This window comes from Crocodylus siamensis, chromosome 4 (genome assembly GCF_052110815.1).
Source record: "Crocodylus siamensis isolate JL-2025a chromosome 4, ASM5211081v1, whole genome shotgun sequence".
In the NCBI taxonomy this organism is placed as follows: domain Eukaryota; kingdom Metazoa; phylum Chordata; order Crocodylia; family Crocodylidae; genus Crocodylus; species Crocodylus siamensis.
In genome coordinates this window covers 85,458,580-85,478,067 of record NC_143398.1, presented here as the reverse complement: position 1 = coordinate 85,478,067, position 19,488 = coordinate 85,458,580, and the positions used below count along the sequence as shown (strand labels likewise).

Below are 19,488 nucleotides of genomic sequence, written 5' to 3'. Positions count from 1 at the left end.
GTGGGATGGGGCCACCAGTGGCCTGGGCAGCCCGTGTGCGTGTGGCGGGGGGCACGTCCGGGAGGCACAGGCAGCTGGGTGGCAGAGGGCAGAGGAAGGGGTGGGGAAGGCACTCGGGGAGGCTGGCTTGTGGCAGGCTCGCCAAAGAGGTTGGCAAGGTGGCACTGGGCTTAAGGCATCATGACTGGTAGCAGAGGACGTGGAGCTGTAAGACCGATGCACATACTTCATTTCAGTGGCAGCAAGTAGCCCCACAAAGGATGGTGGTGGGACTATGTGGTGCTTACAGTGCAATGCACACATGAAAATCTCTGGAGAGGACTGTCCATCCTGCCCTTGCAGGTAGTTTCCAGGCTGACAGGCAGAACTCAGGGCCTTGTTCCACCTTAGTTTTGGGCAGCTCCTTGGGGCTCTTAACCCTAGTTGTCTGCGCATTAACATCTCTAAATGGCTTAAAGCAGCATTTCTCAACGAGTGGGTTGCAACCCAAAAGTGGGTAGCAAGAATATTTGAAAGGGTCATGAGGAAGTCCCAGAAAAACCCTGTGAAACTGCAGGTTTCCTCTCGCAGGCTGGCAGCGTTCCAGCCTGCAAGCGCTGCTTGGGACGACTGGAGGCAGTGGGAGCGCATGCATCTGTGCAGGCAGACACACGTGGCCAGCACGCAGCAAGGCCTCATTGTAGGAGCAGTCCGAGCTGCTGGATGCAGGCAAGTGTATGGGGAGTGGGCGATGGAAGTCCAGGGGACTGTCCGGAGTGGTGGGGCGGGTGTGGGTGTGTGGGTGGGTGCTGGGGACAGTGGCTGGATGTGGGGCTACAGCAGAACAGGGGGATCATCCAAGAGAAGGCCCCTGGCCCTACAGCAGGGAAAGGAGGTGGGGGCAGTTCTTTGCAGTGAGGAACTCATGTCTGGGTGGGAGGCACGGGGCCAGTGCCCATACACACAGGGGCCCATACTCACTGCTCATGCTCCAGCCCAAGCAGGATGCGGGCAGCCAGGGGCCCCCTCCAGCAGGGTTGGGGTGGGGCAGTGGGCTGTGGATCAGGAGTGAGGTGTACCAGCATGGCCAGGGGAGGGGGAGGGGACTGTGGCTTGGGGGTGAGGGGTGCCAAAAAGGATCTTTGGTAGGGGTGCACCGATAGATTTTTTTTGGATCGGTACCAATGGCTGACTTTTAAGGAGCTATATTGGCTGATGCCAATCCGATTCTGATATGTAGCTGGGCAGCTTGGAGACCAGCATTACGCTGGTAAGTCTGATGTGGGGGGAGGGACAAGGTGTGGTGGGGGCCCGTGGTGAGAGAAGGAGTTGGGCAGGCACTGCTCAGCCAGGGTGGGGTGGGACGGGGGGTGGGATGGTAGGGGAGCGTCTCCCACTGCTGCGTGCACCCCAGGCGGGAATGGGGGGCATGTGCCCTCAGATCTGCATGCAGGGCGAGGTTGAGCTGCTGCTGTGGGCTAGAGCTAGGTCTGCACCAGATTCTTCCCAGTGGGAGTTAGGTCAGGCTGTGCTTGGGGTGGATGGCGGCAGCGCTGGGAGGGGGGCTGGGGGCAGGCTGCAGCCACCCCAGAATTATCCCCTCCCCGTACTGCTTCTCCCGCCCTGAGTGCAGCCCCAGCTCAACACCACCACCAGGAACAGCCCAGCACAGCCCCAGCTTGCAGCGACAGTCTGCCCTTGCCCCATGTGCAGATTCAGGGGCACACACCCACCATACCCTCCTGGGGTATGTGCAGGGGAAGAGCCACCACCCCACCCACACATCCCCGAGTGAGCTGTGCCCCACCCTGCTGCACCACAGCTGAGCAGTGTCTGTCCCTGCCCCCCTCCCTCCCTCACTGTGGGGGCCTTGATCTGCATGCCCATGCCCCTTCCCTTCCCCCGACAACCATTGGCGATGCATAGGAGGTGCACGCGGATGCATGTGCACCTCCTGAGTGTAATGGTGCACCCCCTATGAAAAGGCACCACTAACACTGTCAACAGCGCCTGCAGGTAGTTGCCACTTGCCACCCCCCCCCCCACTGCTGACACCACAGGCAGTGTCTGCAGGTGGTCAGCGATCGCTGCTGGCTGCTACCGATGGTGTCTGTGGGTGGCTGCCGCCCCCTAGTCAGTGCTTGCCACCCCCCACACCTCCCACCACTGATAGTGCTGGCGGCATCTTTGGGAGCTCCCTGCTTATCACCACCGCAGTCCCACCGCCACCAGCACCGCTGTGCCCCTGCAGCCACCGGGGGCACCCATCGTTCATGCCCACAATAGACTTACCAGCCCGATGTTGGTCTCCAAGCTGCTGGGCTGTGCTCCTGGCCACATGCATGCTGTGGCTGTGTAAATCCACAGGGCATTGACTGGCCATATTATTAGCCACATCAGGCAAAAAAAGCTGATTTCCAATACTGTCAATTTTCTCTATATCAGTGCTGATCCAATATGGGACCGATGTATCAGTGCACCTCTAGCCTTTGAGTCAAGCACCAGCAGGGATGGGAGGGTGTGGGTCAGGATAAGCTGTCGATCTTGGCAAATGTGTCCAGGAACGAAAAAGGTTGACAACCACTGGCTTAAAGCATGCATTATGTGGCTCAAAGTTGCACCACTCCGGGGCAGGATTATCTCTTGATCCGTATAATCCAGCTCCTATTCCTTTAAGGTGTGGCTGCTCCCCACAGATGTGCTGCCTAAATTGAAGGTATGACTGCAAGTTAGCACTAAGCTGATGGACATTTGTGCAGCTCACAGTGTAATGTGTAGCAAGGGCCTCCTTGTTCAAGAGTTACCTTAGTAATATTGCTGTCTTCACAAACTGCTATCTTCACTATGGACACACACATCTCTAGGTGGCAAAGGTTTGCATGATGGATGTTTTTACACATCTGTTTTTCTAGGCGTGGGAAGGTTTAGCAATCTTATCTGAATAAAAATGCCAAGGATGCCATTATTATTCTTTTAAATAGTTTTAATGAATGATCATAATGTCAATATAACTTGTTTCCCAAGTACTGTAATGGGTGGAGTGGAAATTGTTTGGCACTTGAAAATGTTTCTATATACTGGAGAATTATTTGTATTTATTTTAAACCTGTGTCTATTCTTTTTAAATGTTGTGTGTGTTAACCCCATCTGTTCTTATTTCTGGCTTTTCTTGTAACACAACACCTTAATTTTTTGTAACGTATGGTGTCAGGTTCCTCCTGATGTTACGGCTCTGATTCTGCAGACATCAATAGGAGTTAGGCAGCTACATACCTGCTCCATAATCCATGCCTTCAGTCTGTTGCCTTCTCACAGCAGCAGTCTGGTCCTGAGATATAGTAAACTATGGCAGCACAGCGAGGCACTACTATAGATTTTCACCAGCAATTAAATCTTTATCTCCTTCCAGCTGCTGCCACTGCTGCTGGCCCTAGCCCTGTGGTACCAGTGGGAACCCATGCGCTCAGCCCCAATCCCAGCCAAATTTTTTTGCAGACCTCCCCACCCAGAGGCAAAGTGTAATTCAAACCTGGCTGATATGCAGTTGGTTGTGGTAGAACTTTTATACTCCTGCCCATGGCAAACAGTGGCATAGACATCTATACAAATAGATAATTGACTCCAACGAGGACAAAATTCCATATATTTGCATATCTCCTTTTCTTTGACTCTGCTACTGTTGAAATCAATTAACTTTTTCTCAGGCCCAGCAGTCTGCCTGTGAAGACCCAGGTACAGGATCAAGGCCATGGGGTCCAATTCAGAGTTGTTCTTCAGTTACACAAAACCAAAATGGTTGAAGACAGAGTAAGCAGTTTCCCACTATTTCAACTGTCCTTCCTTCCTTCAATAACACTGTAAAATTCATTTAACTAGTATCCACTATTTCTAGATCTTCCTTCTGCCTTTCCTGTTGATATCAAAGTGACTTCTCTAACGTGAAATATAAATGCCACATATAACTACAAAATCTTCCTAGGAGAAATGTCTCTTTCCTTCTGTCTCAAAATTCTGCTCACAGACTAGTGGATACTAATGATATTAAGTTAATTAAAATAACCAATCTTTAAAGACGCTCACAAAAGAGAAAATGTCTCACTCTTGAGAAACATTTTTTCATCAAGTATCTATCACTTTACCTGTTAGTACAACATTTCATTAAAGAATGTTCCACCAAGTGAAAACTGTTACACAACTTTTTGGACTCTATCAAAAAATATTCTAAAGGCCCTATTTTAAGCTCTCCATTTGCCCTGTCTTCTTCTATTAACTTGTTAGAACCACTCACAACAAAAATTTCTGTTTAGATTCCATACCATGGGAACACTTTCCAAGTCTGAGCTAATTATGCTAGGGAGCTAATATATGTGAAAAGAATTTTTACTTAAATTGACCTTGAAACTTGAACATACCTTCACTTGTAAAATCCTCCTTTGGAAGCAAATAACAATGCAGTGTGTAGCCTGAATTGTCTATGTAATATATGGAAAATATCTGCTAAGTAGAAATCGCCTCTAGGATTCCTTCCATAGGGGATACAAAACTTTAATAAATCTAGTCTCTTAATAGCACACGGGGCAAGTTTTCAAAATGCCCTGTAAATTGATTGTTTCTTAATTAAAGGGTGCATGTTATTTCTCATCCTACGTCTTCTTGATGTCCTATTTACTATTTGTTTGTGCTGAAGATCTGATGGTGTAAAACCAAAATGCGAATATATATAATGCTTATGCTAATAACTAACAGAACCCCTAGTACAATTAGTGTTTATTTCACTATTTCCCTTATGTAAGCAGATTATTCTTTCTGTGTGCTTTTCTAGGCACTGGGCTCAGTAGTAGGGCTGTGCAAAGCCTTGGTCCCTGATTCGATTTGGCAGAGATTCAGTCCAATTCAGTGGCCTAATCTCCAAATCTGAATGGAATCAGAGGACCCTTTAATCTCTCTGAATATAGAATCGGAACCCTCTGAATTGATTCAGAGAGGTTCGGAAAGATTCAGCGATTCAGACAGACACAGCTTTCAATGTTTTTTTTACATACCTCTAGGTAGCAGGCGGCTCATGAACACTGTGATGCTGGGGCACATTCAGTGTCCCACAGAAGCACAAGAGGGTCCCCAGTGTGCTTGGCAGCAGACCTGGAAGTGGACCAGAAGCACTTCTGGGTCCACAGGGGAGCGTGCAGTGGGGGGCCCCCACGCCTCAGCAACTGGTGCCTCCTGGGCCTGGGGGGGCACCCGGGGTCTCCCCGCAGCTGATCCCTGAGCTGGGGGGAGCCCCCAGCACGTTCCCCAGCAGACCCAGAAATGGACCAGAAGTATTTCTAGTCCACTTCTGGGTTCGCCGCCAAGCACACAGAGGGCTTATGGGATGCTCCATGCTACCTGAAGAAATGTAGAAAAAACTTTTAAAGTTGTGTCTGTGTCTGTGTCCAAATTGCTGATTCTTCAAATCAGCATCAAATCATCAGATTCGGATTCGGACAAATCGAATCAGGGACAGTGATCTGAATCAATGAATCAAATCACTGTCCCTGATTCGGGCCAAAGCCGAATCGAATAGGGCCTGCTTCGCACACTCCTACTCAGTAGGTTATTTGTACTATCCATGAATGTATCATTTGTATACTGTTACTCCAATGCTGTTTGGGCCTGAAGCTGTAAGAGCTCCCTTACAGGAAGTAAAGCCTTCCTCCACTCAAAGAGGTTGAGGGTATTGATGGTGCTCAGAAATACACAGGGTCATCCCCTTACCTACACATAGGTTCTTTTTCTATTGCTAAAGAGTTTTTATAAACAAGTAACCAAATCAAACCTTAACTCAAATGGTTATTACTCTTCTGTTATTTTCTTTCAAAACCACTGAAGTTTTAATAACAGAAATATTTGAACACATTACTCATTAGAATAGTGACTTCTGCAAGTGTATCTTACCTCATCCAGATGCTGGTGTCTTCCTGTACTACATATACAACTATACCAAATTCAGTATTACATATATTTAGCTTCTTTGCACTCAACTAAACAATTTCATCAAACTTAAAATCAAGCTACATTTACATAAAAGAGCAATGTTGGTAAAACAAAATCCACTCCTGTAACAAATATTTTGGTATCTTGACACTGCATTTGCTATACCACACATACCATATGCAAAACAATACCCTCTAATAATTATTAATAGCTTATCAAATATGAATGCATTTCTTTCAGCATCAGTTGTTTACTTCCAGGTATCTGAAAATATAATAAATGACAGAAAGTTATGATACACAGATTCAGTAGTGTGACTTAATGTTATTTCCTATCACATATTATTATGACACTACTTTCTTTTGAGTGAGTGTTGGTGTCAGATACCACATGTGCTGCAGGGACGTAATCTGTTTGCTTTTTCTAACCTAATTTACTTTTTAAGGTCAAGTGTAGCACATACTGTATCTGGGGACCATGAATGGGAGAAAAGAGCTGCTGTGTTGTCAGAATGTCTTGACTTGGCAGAGACGTAGGCAGTCATAGCAAGCCTACTGCCATCTGGTCTGAGTGCTTGTGACTCTCCTTCAGAAAACAAAAATGGTAATTCTTACTGATGCTTTTGGAAATTTTGCCACTTAAGAAATCTGATTTGTACATAGAGTCTAAATTTCTCATACACAAGTATACTTGAAGTTGTTTATAGAAACTTTCTTCTCATATTTGCTAGGGACCTAACCCAGGGAACATCTGTCACATGGCTAAGACTATACAAAGCAAAGAAATATTTTTTAAAGCTAGTACAATACATATGCTGTACATATGGCTACATTCAATATTTTGCAGTATGAAGACATGTCTGACCAAAAAATCTCCTATTTTCCTTCCATTTTTGAGTGCCTAATAGCTTACAGCAAAGTTAATGCAAGAACATAATCTACTATCTAAAAGACAAGGTTTGAAGTATACTGAATTTGAGAAGTGTTTAAAGAAATGATACACATTTTATTATTCAGACAACTTCTTTAGGGATGCTATATATTAGGCAAATATTAAAGAATGTCTTAGCTTAATCCTCTCATGCATAAATAACATACATATTTTAGGATTATTTCCAGAGAAATTACTTGATATGTAAGGCATTTAAGTTACTGATAAATATCTCCTTACTTCAGTACTTCCACTGAACACCAGTAAATAATTTTACCTCACGTGCACATACAAGAACATAGAGATCAAGTTTAAAAATCATTAATTCATGATTCAAGATATTGTGTCAGAATATAAGATTTATACATTACCTAAATGAAAGATGCAAGAAAACCACAAAATGGACAAGTTCTTCTTTCCTGTGCATCAACAACTGTAATCCTGGCATATAAGCAGAATATAGTAATTGTTACCAAAGTACACTGGGCACATCTACATGTGCATATGAAATGTGACAGAATAAACTCCGGCATTTATCACACCAGAGTTTATTGCTCTCAGGTGTGCTGTTTGAATGTGCACCTGGAACTGCAGCATGTTGAGCCAGGTTGGAACAGCCCCAACTGGCAGAGGGTCCAGGGGGTCAGCCTGCTGGGCTAGGGCTGCTCTGACCAGGCTCAACATGCTGCAGAGGGGCTGAATGGGGCACAAGGGTGCTCCAGTGTGGGACTAGGTGGCAGACAGCCTCTGCACTGAAGTACCCTTGAGCTTCAGCCAGTCAGATCAGAATTTATACATGTGCTGCTGCTGAGTAAAAAACTCAGGATACTTGTATTTACAAGTAGTATCCTGCCATGGAGTTTATTAGTTTACTCCAGCCTAATAGCCAGTAAATGTAGACACCGAGACATTTACTGCAGAGCTAATTAGTCTACTCCACAGTAAACATCCCATGTAGATGCACCCACAGAGGTGTTTTTCAAGCATTCAGACCCTATGGACAGTTTGTAGGGCTAGAAGTATGGAAATACAATACTTGAAAACAGAGTGAAGTTGACATGAAATCACAAAGAGACATTAAACAGGGAACTCAGTGATCGTTTATACTGTTACTTTTCAGGGCTGAATCACATGATCTATGAAAGCCTCCCTTCACAATTTCCTACTTCTCTGGTTGCTGCTTTTTTCTCTCAGACAGATATAGACCTAAGAAATCATGTTATCATCTAGACCAAACACTGATACCTTCCATGCCACATCACCATGTGCCTGATAGCTATATTTAATCTGCTTGTGATGATGCCAATTTTTATTATTTCTTTTATACTACCTCAGAAACTTCACTGAAGACCCAGAATGCTTGATGTAAAATCCTGCCTCCACTGAAGTCAGTGTTAAGTCTCACTGGTTTGAAAAGAGCCATGAAGTCTCTGTCTCTAAATGTTTACAATCTAAAGGCAGATAGATGCAAGAAATGAGAATTACAAACAGAAGTAGAGGGGGTGAGGAAGGATGAGAATAACTGATCATGTAGTTATTTTAGAAGCACAGATTGGAGTTTTGTTTTCACACAAAACATGAACTAGAAATAGTAAAGGCTTTCTGGCTGAGTTCATCAGCTGTACTAAAAACACTGTTTAACTTGCAGTTACAGGGAAAAGATGCCCCTAAGGCAAAGCCTGAGGACTCTGCATAACTTACTTGGCTAAACATTTAGATTAAGGGTAGCCAGCCAAAACCTGTATGAACCAAACTCACCATCATCCTACTCTGACAATACCATTCATTTTTTTAATCCAAGTTATTAAATATAACAATACTGTATTTTTAAAGTGACTTTTTAAAGTGTATTAAAAACTTAGAACCCCTCCCCCAAAACATAGGCAGATGTTACATTAGTATTTACATATTTTCCTTGTTTTCTACATGCTGAACGATTTGTTGCTTTTGATAAACAAGAGCCAAAATGTGTTTTTAAAGCTGGTGCAACCAGATTTAATCTATTAGGACTATGCTTTGTTTTCAGTTGGCTGTAGAACAGCATTCCACTTTAAGGGAAAAAAGTGAAATTTGAGCCTCTACATTTTGTTTATTGGAAATGCGTCTAATTTGTTAAATCCATCATAAAACATCTAAGGCTAAGATGGGAAAAGAAAGATACAGCAGAAAATCATCAGTCAAGTTGATATTAATAGAATGAATTCACAGGAAACATCTCAGAACATTGTGTGTCTAGAAAACTAAGTTAAAAGTAGTTAAAGACATGCATTTAATTTGAATGATAAAGACTTAGCTTTGAAAACTAAGAAAGCCTAGCTAAACCAGAGAATGATAGACGTAAAATGTCAATGATGCTTTTCAGAATTTTTCTGGAAATTCCCTCCCCTTATAATATTTTGTCAATGAGAGTTAAGAATCTCAGTGCTGAACTACATGGGTTTATGTATGTAAAGTTTGAAATGCTCATATGATTATTTTCAGTAACAAAAGTAACTGTTTCAGTGATGGTATTGGACAGAATTTTGTTCTCAGTTCTGTTTACATTGGTATATATAATCTCTGGCCAAATATATAAAGCAGCACCAATTTAGCAATATATATATATAGAGAGAGAGAGAGAGAGAGAGAGAGAGAGAGAGAACAAATGTGAATAAAGCATAATCTTTTCAGGAAGAAAATCACTGGAAAATAAAGCAATTCATATTTGCAATGGTTATTTGCGAAGTATAATAGATATTTCTCACACAAGCCATTTTCATTTCAATTTTAAAGATATATTTATTACAAGTATTTGTAACTTTTATGATGTTAATAGTCTTTATTTATGCAGTTCATCTAGATGCTGATTTTTATAGGTTCTTTTGGTGCTTGGATGAGAATTGGAAACTTCTTAAAGTTTAATATGTCAGGCTTATTAACACATTTTAAATGGAACTCACATTTTAGTAATATGGGAATTAGACACATGAAATCAGATTCTAAATTATACACCAACATTATAAATCTAACTTTGAACAATAAGGCTAATAAAATTAGGAGACAGGGCTGAAGTTGTCTCTCAAAACTAACTTTTTTTCCTACAAATTACAGTATATGAAACTTGAAATTAGTTGTGTAGAATGCTACATATGGAGGAAACAAGGAAGCTATTTTATTTAAAGGAAAAAAAGAGTACCTTATTCTGGTAATCTTTTGTTTCTTTTTGCAATCTTGAAATGATCAAATATTTGAAATGGTCTATAGAGCACATTTTAAAACAAACTTTCAGGGTAAATCTTAAGTTATTAATGATAGCTCAGAGAAAGTTTTGCAAGTATCCTTTAAAGAGTTTTGTCACTTTCCAGATTTCCCAAGCTCCATTTAAAATAAAAAAAACCCTCCTTTCATTAAAAGTTCATCTGTGCTTTTGCAGTGAAACTCCTTATGGTGTGTGGTTGCTAAACGACAAGACAATCAACGTGTTGTAAAAGACAGACAATTACAACTTTGACAAAAGCAGCAGGTTAAAACAATGGCATCTAGTTCTAGAAAGCAATGAGATTTTGCAATCAGTTTTCCATATAGGTAACATGCATTTATAATACTTCAATTAATTTCTGCACACAGAAGGGTTGTTGCTATTTTTGTGTAATCTAGCCACAAATGGTTTTAGGTTTCTTAATTTTTTTCCTCCATATCAAAGTACAACCATTTAAAAGATGATACCACCAGTGTAGCTTAAATACATGTCAGATGTTCATCAAAATATAGATTATTTTAAACATTTTTATGTTAATAATGTAATAAAATTTAAGTTCACTACACATAAGAACATATAGATTGTCTCTAGCATATTATAAATTCTGTATAACAGTGCTTTTCCTGTAAGAAAATGAATCAACAAGGAGTTCAATAAGCACAACAAAAATGACCACATAATTATTGATCTGTGACTTATTCCTTATTAAAATTGGTATTTTAATTTTGTTCATCCTTACCGGACAGAAGAAAGAAAGTTGTCTCGCTATAGTATTAACTGTACCTACTGTCTTGCAATTAGATCTGTACAAATAGAAGGTTTATGTGTTATATATTGTGGGATATATAAGCAGAATTGTTCTGGAAGAGATTCAGGTAGATCAGAAAATATTCAACTATGACTGATACACAACGGGAATGGTACCGAAAAGCAAATATCTAAAATGGGATAAACAGGGACCCGGTACAAAGAGAGGCTCTCATTAACTTCAATGAAGCTCTGCATGGGTGCAGATTCTGCCACAACAATTTGAGTGCAGGACTGGGATGTAAATATGTAACATAAATTTTAAAATATATGATAAAATAAAAAGCAATCCTATAACCTTCCAACATTATCAACACATCATACCACAGTTTCTTGGGTCAAGTTTATACGTCCCAATCCAAAGCGTACCAAGGTAAATAAAGTCTTTTTCTATTAGGTACAGTGAGCTTTGGACCAACCTTTTGGGCTGGGATCAAGTGTATTTTAGGTATTTACTTATCTAGTAACCTACTGGATGCAGAATTTAAATATCTACTATACAGCCTTTAAAGCCAATTTGACTTGAAACAAAATAATTCACTGACATAAACCATCTGAAATGAATGAAAGAAAAATTAAGGCAAGCAAATTTAATTTTATTTCTTATTTCAACCGTCAGTCAAGATGGAATATGTCCTATAAAATATCCATCTGAATCTTTCCTCACAGAATCTCTGCTTTTGTCTCATCCCAAAATAAGTTGCCTTTGTTCTCGCATTTTTTTCTTATTCTCACAGAGCACTGTTGGATGTTGTCTTGGAATTTTTTTGGAGATTGACAAGAGGCTTTCCACTGTTTTTCCCAGTTCCAGAAAAAAGCAGATCCTGTCCTTTTTAGACAGTTTCTTTTAGTTTCTGACTGCAACAAGGACCCGCAGTTTATCACTGAAGTCAAAGACCATAAATTTGATAGTTTTCTTCTGTTCCTCTGTTGAATTACTCCTAGTAAATTGATTTTAATATCTTATATATCTGTTGATAAATTAATACAATTAAGTCTTCACACTCTGGCACCACTTGGCTCCCAACAGACACGTTTTTGCCACATGTTAGTTTTCCTTAAGAGTCAGCGTTTTACACAAGGACTTCCTTGTTAAAATTAATAAAAATTGTGCACACAATTTATTGATTCCTCCCCCACACAATCTCTAAATACCTAACATAGGGTCCATCTACACAAAACATTTACTGCAGAAGTGCCTAATTAGCTCTGCAGTAAATGTCTTGGCATCTACACATGTGGTCCTATTACAGAGCAGGAAACTAATAAATTCTGTAGCCAGTTAGTACTTGTAAATACAAGTACTGTCCAGCTGAGGACTTTCTTTGTGCACGGCCACACCTGTGTAGACACTGACCCAGCTGGCTGGGGCTCGAGGGTATTTCAAGTGTGGGGGCTGCCTGCTGGCTAGTCCTATACTGGAGCACCAGTCAGCCCCTCCACAGCACACTGAGCCCAGTCAGAGCAGTCCCAGACTGACAGGCTGATCCCCCACCCCCCTCCATCCCCAACCCTGGATCCCATTAGCCGGGGCTACACTTACCTGGCTCAACATGCTGTGGTGCCTGGGAGTAATAAACTCTGGTGTGATATGCACCCGTGTTTATTGTTTTGTTTTAACATGCATGTGTAGATGTGCCCATAGATGTGAAACTGAAGTCTGCTATGATGCATCCACACTCTTTTTCCAGAAAAGTGTAGAGAAGATTTGTTCTATCTGCAAATATTCTTTGGAGTACTGTATTTACCTGAATCCAAAACAACTTAGAATTTAAAATGACTCCCCCATCCAATAATTAGAGCCTGTACATGGAAAATTATTCATTTGTTACCATTTTCCATGTGCAGAACCTATTTTTGGAGGGTCACATTAAATTCATGCCCCCCACGCCTGTGGTGGGGAAAGCAGCAGCATGAGAGCAGGTGGCGGGGAGCCAAGTGGTGTGACCGTTGCCCCTTGCTCACCTGAGCTTGTGCCCCTCAACCCATCTCGCTGCCACCACTTGTCCTTCTGGCCACTTACATCCTGCTGCTGCTTGCCCTATGTGGCAGCTCTGGCACAAGGCACAGGGTACATGGTGGCTCTGGCCCCAGCCCTAGCTAGGCAGTACAGTAGTAGCAACTCTGCCCCAGGTCCCAGCCCACCCGATTCCTGACTCATGCTGCTGCCCAGTCCTTGGACCCATGCTGCCAGTCATCAAATCTATGCCACTAGCCCCAGACCTTGACCCAGTGCAGCTGCTGCTGACTCCAGGCGAAGGTTGTGGCCCTGGCTCAAGCTCTGCTCTGGCCTTGGGCCTGGGTTGGGGCTGGAGCTGGAGCTGGAGCTGGAGCTGGAGCTAGAGGAGCTACGTGGCCAATCCAGTACTCAAATCCAAGATGAGGCTTACCTGCAGGCTCCCCACCCCCTAGTATTGAACGAGTAAAAATACCTCATCTTGGATTCTAGTAAATAGGTAGCTATTCTACTGTAGGGTGTGATGTTCCTCTGTTCCTGTGAAAATACAAGCCGTCTTTTCTGGACAACCACAAGCTAGGCAGGAAATCACCCCCTTAGCAAGCAGAATATTTTTTAAATATGTTCTAGTGCTCTAGCTGGACCAACAGTGTAACGGATCCCTTTTTTAACAAAATTATTTGTGACTTCGAAGCGCTACGGCATTTGCTCAATATTAATGACCACAGCAGTAGTTGGTAACAGATGTTGGTTCAAGGTTCTTTCAGTGTATGTTCAGCATATTACCACCTGAATTTGAAGTATATCATGGCATACAGACAAATCATGCTGTGAGGTGGTATCTTCTCTTTAACTAGGTATACTCTCAAGTTTGTTTGCATAGTGTTTTCCATTATATTATAAACATGGAAAAGTTAACACTCCAAAAAGTGCTTTTGCAGGGTTTGAACTGAGGTAGAAGGACCTTCTCATACCTACTTCCATTAGGTATACTGACCAGCTCTGCTCATCTAGTGGTCTGTAGATGAACTGCTTTTTTTTGAAACAGAAAATGTATGTGTGCGATAGAATTTCATTCCATTTCTACAAAGCTATTCAAGTGACTCTCCTCCCACAAAAAGGGTGAGACCCAAATACATTTAAAGAAATTAATGTAATTTATTCATTAACTCTGGCTACATCGATGTGATATTTGGGAGTTTATTCTAGTGCCTGAAGTAATAACATTTTTAAAATGTGAAAAGACTATTTAGATGAAATACTCAATTTTGAATACTTTCCTTTTGTGTCATCTGTATTCTCTGCATTTTTATCCAAACTATTAAAAGTAAAATCCTACTCATTCTACAGGAATTGTCATGAAAATATTCTGCTGCATGTATCTAGAAAAATATTAAAAATAAATAGAAAGAAACTCCATTTAACTCATTTATCATGTACAAGCTTTAATAGCAAGGACAATGACTTGCTGAAAATTTGCCTGAGACATGACAAAGTTTGATAAACTAAGAGTTCTTGCTACCAATAGGATGTTGCATTTCCCATTTTATTTAGGGACTAGGACTTAAAATCTTGTATTTCAGGCTGTGAGCTACTTATGCTAATAAAAACCCCCTACCTTCTAGTGAACCATTTTCCCTCCACACCTTCTCTATGGTAATTAGAAACTGTTTACGTAGAAGGTGGTTATATAAAGTATAATTAGTGTAATATTAGAGAGATCAGATTAAAATTAAATTACTTTAATGTAATGGGTGCAGCTGCTTGGTTGCATTCCCACCCTACCCACCCACTTTGTAGTAGAGCCATTTGTTCGCTTCACTATAGAACAAGCAACATTTCAATACTTGATACCTAAACAACCAAGATGGAACCTTCAGTGACACGTCAGTTAGAGTTTGCGTTCACATCTGTAGTGTTGCCAACTGAGAACTTTCATTGGTTTTCCACATCAAAAGCATCACCTTTTAAAATCATGAGGCTCTTAACTTTCATTTCATGAGAAAGTTTATGGCAGTGATAACTGCAGAGAACAATTAAAAATGTGACTCTTTCAATATAAAAACAACAACAACAACAAAACAAGAGCCAACACTTAAAAAAATCCTGATAACTTAATCAGTCTTGTGACTTTTGTGGACTTGACCAATACTTGTCACCTATTTCAGGTTGACAATAATAATCCAGTCTGGATGAGATTCAAAACAATACTTTAGTTTACCATCACTTTTTGAATCTAAAGAGTCAGAAATTAAACATTACATATCAACAAATTGCTGAAAAATTCACAAAGCCCATACAGCCTGTTAATAAGTATGCAATGTGATTTTGTCCTAGCACATGGAAGTAAAGAGAATAAAATAAATTACATTGATGCAAAACCCATGGGCTGCATCCATGAGAAGCTGGGCTTATACTGATTTCATACTAGCTTTGGTCCCCCTCATATTCATTCAAAATAGTGTTTCTTGGTTCCAACACATCACAAACTACCACTCCACCTACTTATCTATCATGTTTAGCAGTCTACTTACCTGAAGCATGGACCATATTATGACTTACTTCCACTCTTAACTGGTCTTGGATTATAACATCAACTACTACCTCTGCTCACTAGTATTCCCATCCTTCAACCAGTAGCTGCCCTTATACGCTGGAAAGCATCCCACAAAACTCCCTCTGGTTACCTACCTCATCTGTCTTCAGATCCCAACTCTGAACGTATCCCTGCTGTGAGGCCTGGACACCTGCCAGTGGTGAACTGACTTGTGTTCATCATAATTAAGACACGACCTTCCTATTGCTTTTTTCTTTCCAGCTCCTCAATTGTCTCTCTGCCTCATTCCCAGTTTGTCTTATGACTTTGGTCCACTGGTTGTAGAATCTTGGTGCAGGGACTCAGTCCATTGCTTTTGTGCCTGGGACCTGTGACATTTCCTGACACTTCAGATATCAGCTTTCCTACAAATGGTCAGCACTAACATGGCTAATGTAGAGGCACTATTATGTTCACTTGGCTGTAGCAATGGGCATTCCAATACATGGTTCCAAGGTTTATTTATTTTTTAATCAAAAAATGCCAGCTGATCAAAACTAAAACCTTCATATGTGCCAGTGTTGGTGATTTTCATTGGGAAAGACATCTCAGCTCCAGAAGGCAATTTCCCAACAGCAGAGACAACAACCCCTGAACAATGACATGGTTAGGACAGTCATCCTATGGGGCAGGGTTGGCACCCCCGGTATAGGTGCTCAGCATGTGCACCTTGGGGTAGATGGCAGGGAAGGGGCCTGGGCTGTAAAGGATTGGGCGCTTTGTGGCTCCCCCACTATCCACCCTGGCATGCCAACAACATCTTGGAAGTCGAGTTTGTGGGGGGTTTTTGGCACTCTGCCCAAAAATGTTGCTGACCTCTGCTATAGGGAGATAAAATGCTTGGGTTCAGGCAAAGCAGTGTTTCTTTGTGTCCCAGGTGAATGCACTAGACTGTTAACTATTTCAGAATGGGTCTTTCTGCCTTTGATTATTTTATGCAAACAAGAGATCCACAAATGCCCTCATAATGAGGGGTTTTGTTTCAGTGCAAAACCAGAAAAAAATTGAAATTCTAAAAAAACTGCAGGAAGAGAAGACTGTTTCCCCATTAGCTCTGCCTCAAGAAATGCAAGAGGAAGGATAAAGAAGGATAAAGAATTGAAAATAAACAAGTAAGAAGAGGTCAGGAAGAAGGTGTTGTGGAAGTCCTTCTCAGTGTCACCTTTGACCCTGTCCAAAAGAAAAGCAATGCAGAACCAGTGTCTAGCATTCCAAAAGATCCCCTTCCTTCCCAATTGACAAAGCCTGTTGTTCTATTCAATACTGCAATTCTGATTTGCAACAAATGGATACACAATACTGAGATTCTGGATGCCATAAAGTTGTCAGAGAACTTATTATAATAGAGTACTGGGTCTAGAAGTAGCACACAAGAAGGTCAGACTACAAAAGCTACATTTGTTTTGCTGCAATCTAAGCCTAGCTGACTGAAACCCACGCAAATCTTGCCAGTTGTCCCTGCTGAAGCTGTATTCTACTTTGACACAGGTAAAGGGTTAAGTGTCACTTGAGAATCAAGTTGTACTCTATTTACCCCATGTAACCAGGTATTACTTCTACCTTAGTTCTTCCTTTTATTGCACAAGCTTCTAATTTAGACTTAGACTGAGGCAAGACCATTCGTGGTGAAGATCACCTAACACCATAGCGTGTCAATCGCATTTGTTACCTTGGAACACTACTGCAATATAACTAGCACCTTTCAGTATCCTTGCTACCACTTACATTTTGAGAATTCAGCACATAGCCCCAAACCATAACATAATCCACTCATACCTTCAAGTAGCTCTGCAATTGGTGGAGTAGTAACATTAATCTGTACCGATGCTTATGCTGTCATTTGCACATTGGTTGGAAAAGCCTTGAAATTTGTGGCATCACATTACTTTCTGAACTGTGGCACATTTGTATATACAAAAAACAGATATTCATGTAACTTGGTTCACTTTATTGAATACAGTCTGATAGATAAAGTGAGTAAACGCTCTGCTTAAAAAAAAAAAAAAGAAAAAGACTTCCCCACATTTCTGGGAAACAAGTTAAAGTAAATATTCTACATGGTAGAAGACAACCATAACTGCTGATACCCATACTTAGACATTGGAATAGAGCAACTCCAAAGCTGCTGGGTAGAAAGTATTAAAGCCCCATCCAAAAAAAAGAGAGGCCAAATTCAATAACATGGATATAAACAAATGGAAGCTGTTAAAAATTAACAAAGATCCTGGTGTATCGAATCAGTATACCAGTGACATCCTGTACTCCGAAGAAAAATAATGAAGCATTCCCCCTTAAATCCGTTTTTTTAGAGAATTTTGGAAAAAAAAATAAATTGATTATTACAGGACTCCTATGCTTGCAAAAAAGCCAGCACAGGCTTGTCAGTTCAGTAAAAAGTAGAGAGATGTTCCACTTTTTGACTGGATTTGATTAGTTGCATAAGTTTGGCAAGTCACGAGCCTAATCCCCTTAAGACTGTATGAATATATCAGTATCGGCACCAAACTAGTTTTGCATCAGGCAACAGCCAACTGACTTGTTTGGAGACATCTCCCATCTAATGACACAGTCTCTTCCATTTCCTGTGGGTCAACACTTCAGATATTATTTGATGGACCTAAATGCTCTAGGCCCTTAACTTGCAATATAAGGCCATACAAACTGGACAGGGTCCTAACCCTTCACAAGCCAATAATGTCCCTTCTTAAGGAGCTGGAGCCAAGTCCCTTCCATCCCTTCAAAGAAAGAAGCTGGGATTATTCAGCAAAGAGCCCTATTTTGTGGCATCTCAAATCCAATTTTTCCCCTCAAAACTTTCACTGTTTTAATAGTGAATTCCAGGCTGAGTTGTATAGCTAGATACTCAGTTCTTTGGCTGGTTTTAAAGAGCTGCATTTAAAATGATTCACATGGCATATTTAGAAAAGATATTTATACCTGGTATTGATACTCTTTCAAGTACTCTTTTAGTCTCGTCGGTAAAGGCAGTTCCCAGATCTTACTTGTGTATTTGTTTATAGTTATCCTACAGCGGTGTTGCAGGGACGGAGCTGAAGTATAGAGGGGTTTGTTCAAATAAAGATGCACGGTTCCATTTGACGTTGTTTCAGACCCACTTCTATCCTTGCACATGAGGACATAGTGTTCAATCAGATGGACCACACTGTTGAACTGTTTAAGCCTTGATCTGACACAGGTGTTAGAGTCCAGCCTGAATTTGCCATCCTGATATTCTATACGCAGATTTGTTGGTCCTGCAGATGTTTTCACTGAGATAGTCAATAGGTACTCTGAATGTGAGCTGTCTCTAACCAAGAAAGTCCCTTCAGGGGCATCTTGTAATCTCTCTTTAGCTTCAGCAACACTCATATTGCCCCAGTACCACCCTGTTAGAAGATGAGAGGAAAAAGGTTATTTACTTCTATTATACAGTATTTTTTGTATATACTTTTATTTTTTGTGCTAAAATAAACAAATCACTAAAAAGATCAAGTGCCTGCCACAACATAGTCATTTTTTAACTGTTTCTTTAATATTGAATTGAGTTTCCTGTACATTGCATGTCATCTTGTCATGACTGGTCACTTTCTATTTCCACCTTTAAGAAGCTCTTTTGAAGAGCTAATGCTTAGAACTTTTAAATGTCAAGATATGCCAGCAATGGAAGAAGTACCTAAGAAACTATCAGAGTGTTTTGTGTAGCGTCCAACCTAACTCTGCACCCACCAGATAATTTCTCGAAGCCAGGAATGAGATTTCTTTTAATCATCCTGGTCTGCCCCAAAGTCAAATGCTTTGAGAGGGATTTGCAAACCCAGCACTGCAGCTCCGGGAGACCCGGTTTGCCTCCTCAGAGGGCTCTACCCAAGGCAAAAAACCTCCATTGCGGAGTCCTTCTCTGTGCCCCCTGCTCATGTGCTAAAATAAACCCACCCAGCTACTTCTACAGCTAGGTCGCCTCCCCCCCACCAAACTTTTTCTTGCTTGAGACACACGAGAGCGTCCGCC

The 19,488-nt window shown here is 41.4% G+C and overlaps 1 protein-coding gene across 5 annotated transcripts in view; it reads right to left on the bottom strand.

Annotated features, from left to right (window-relative positions):
• Positions 1-2,950: 2,950 nt before the first annotated feature.
• Positions 2,951-19,488, bottom strand: part of SOCS2 (suppressor of cytokine signaling 2) — an 18,260-nt gene continuing 1,722 nt past the window's right edge. For 4 of the 5 annotated variants that reach the window (XM_090042690.1, XM_090042692.1, XM_090042694.1 and 1 more), the window contains exons 3-5: positions 18,418-18,866; positions 7,254-7,323; positions 2,951-6,216 (exon numbers count right to left, since the gene is read on the bottom strand). In XM_090042690.1, coding sequence (XP_089898816.1) covers positions 7,309-7,323; positions 18,418-18,866 — 464 coding nt within the window. In that variant the 3' untranslated portion in view covers positions 2,951-6,216; positions 7,254-7,308. The other variant, XM_090042691.1, reaches the window with a different exon arrangement.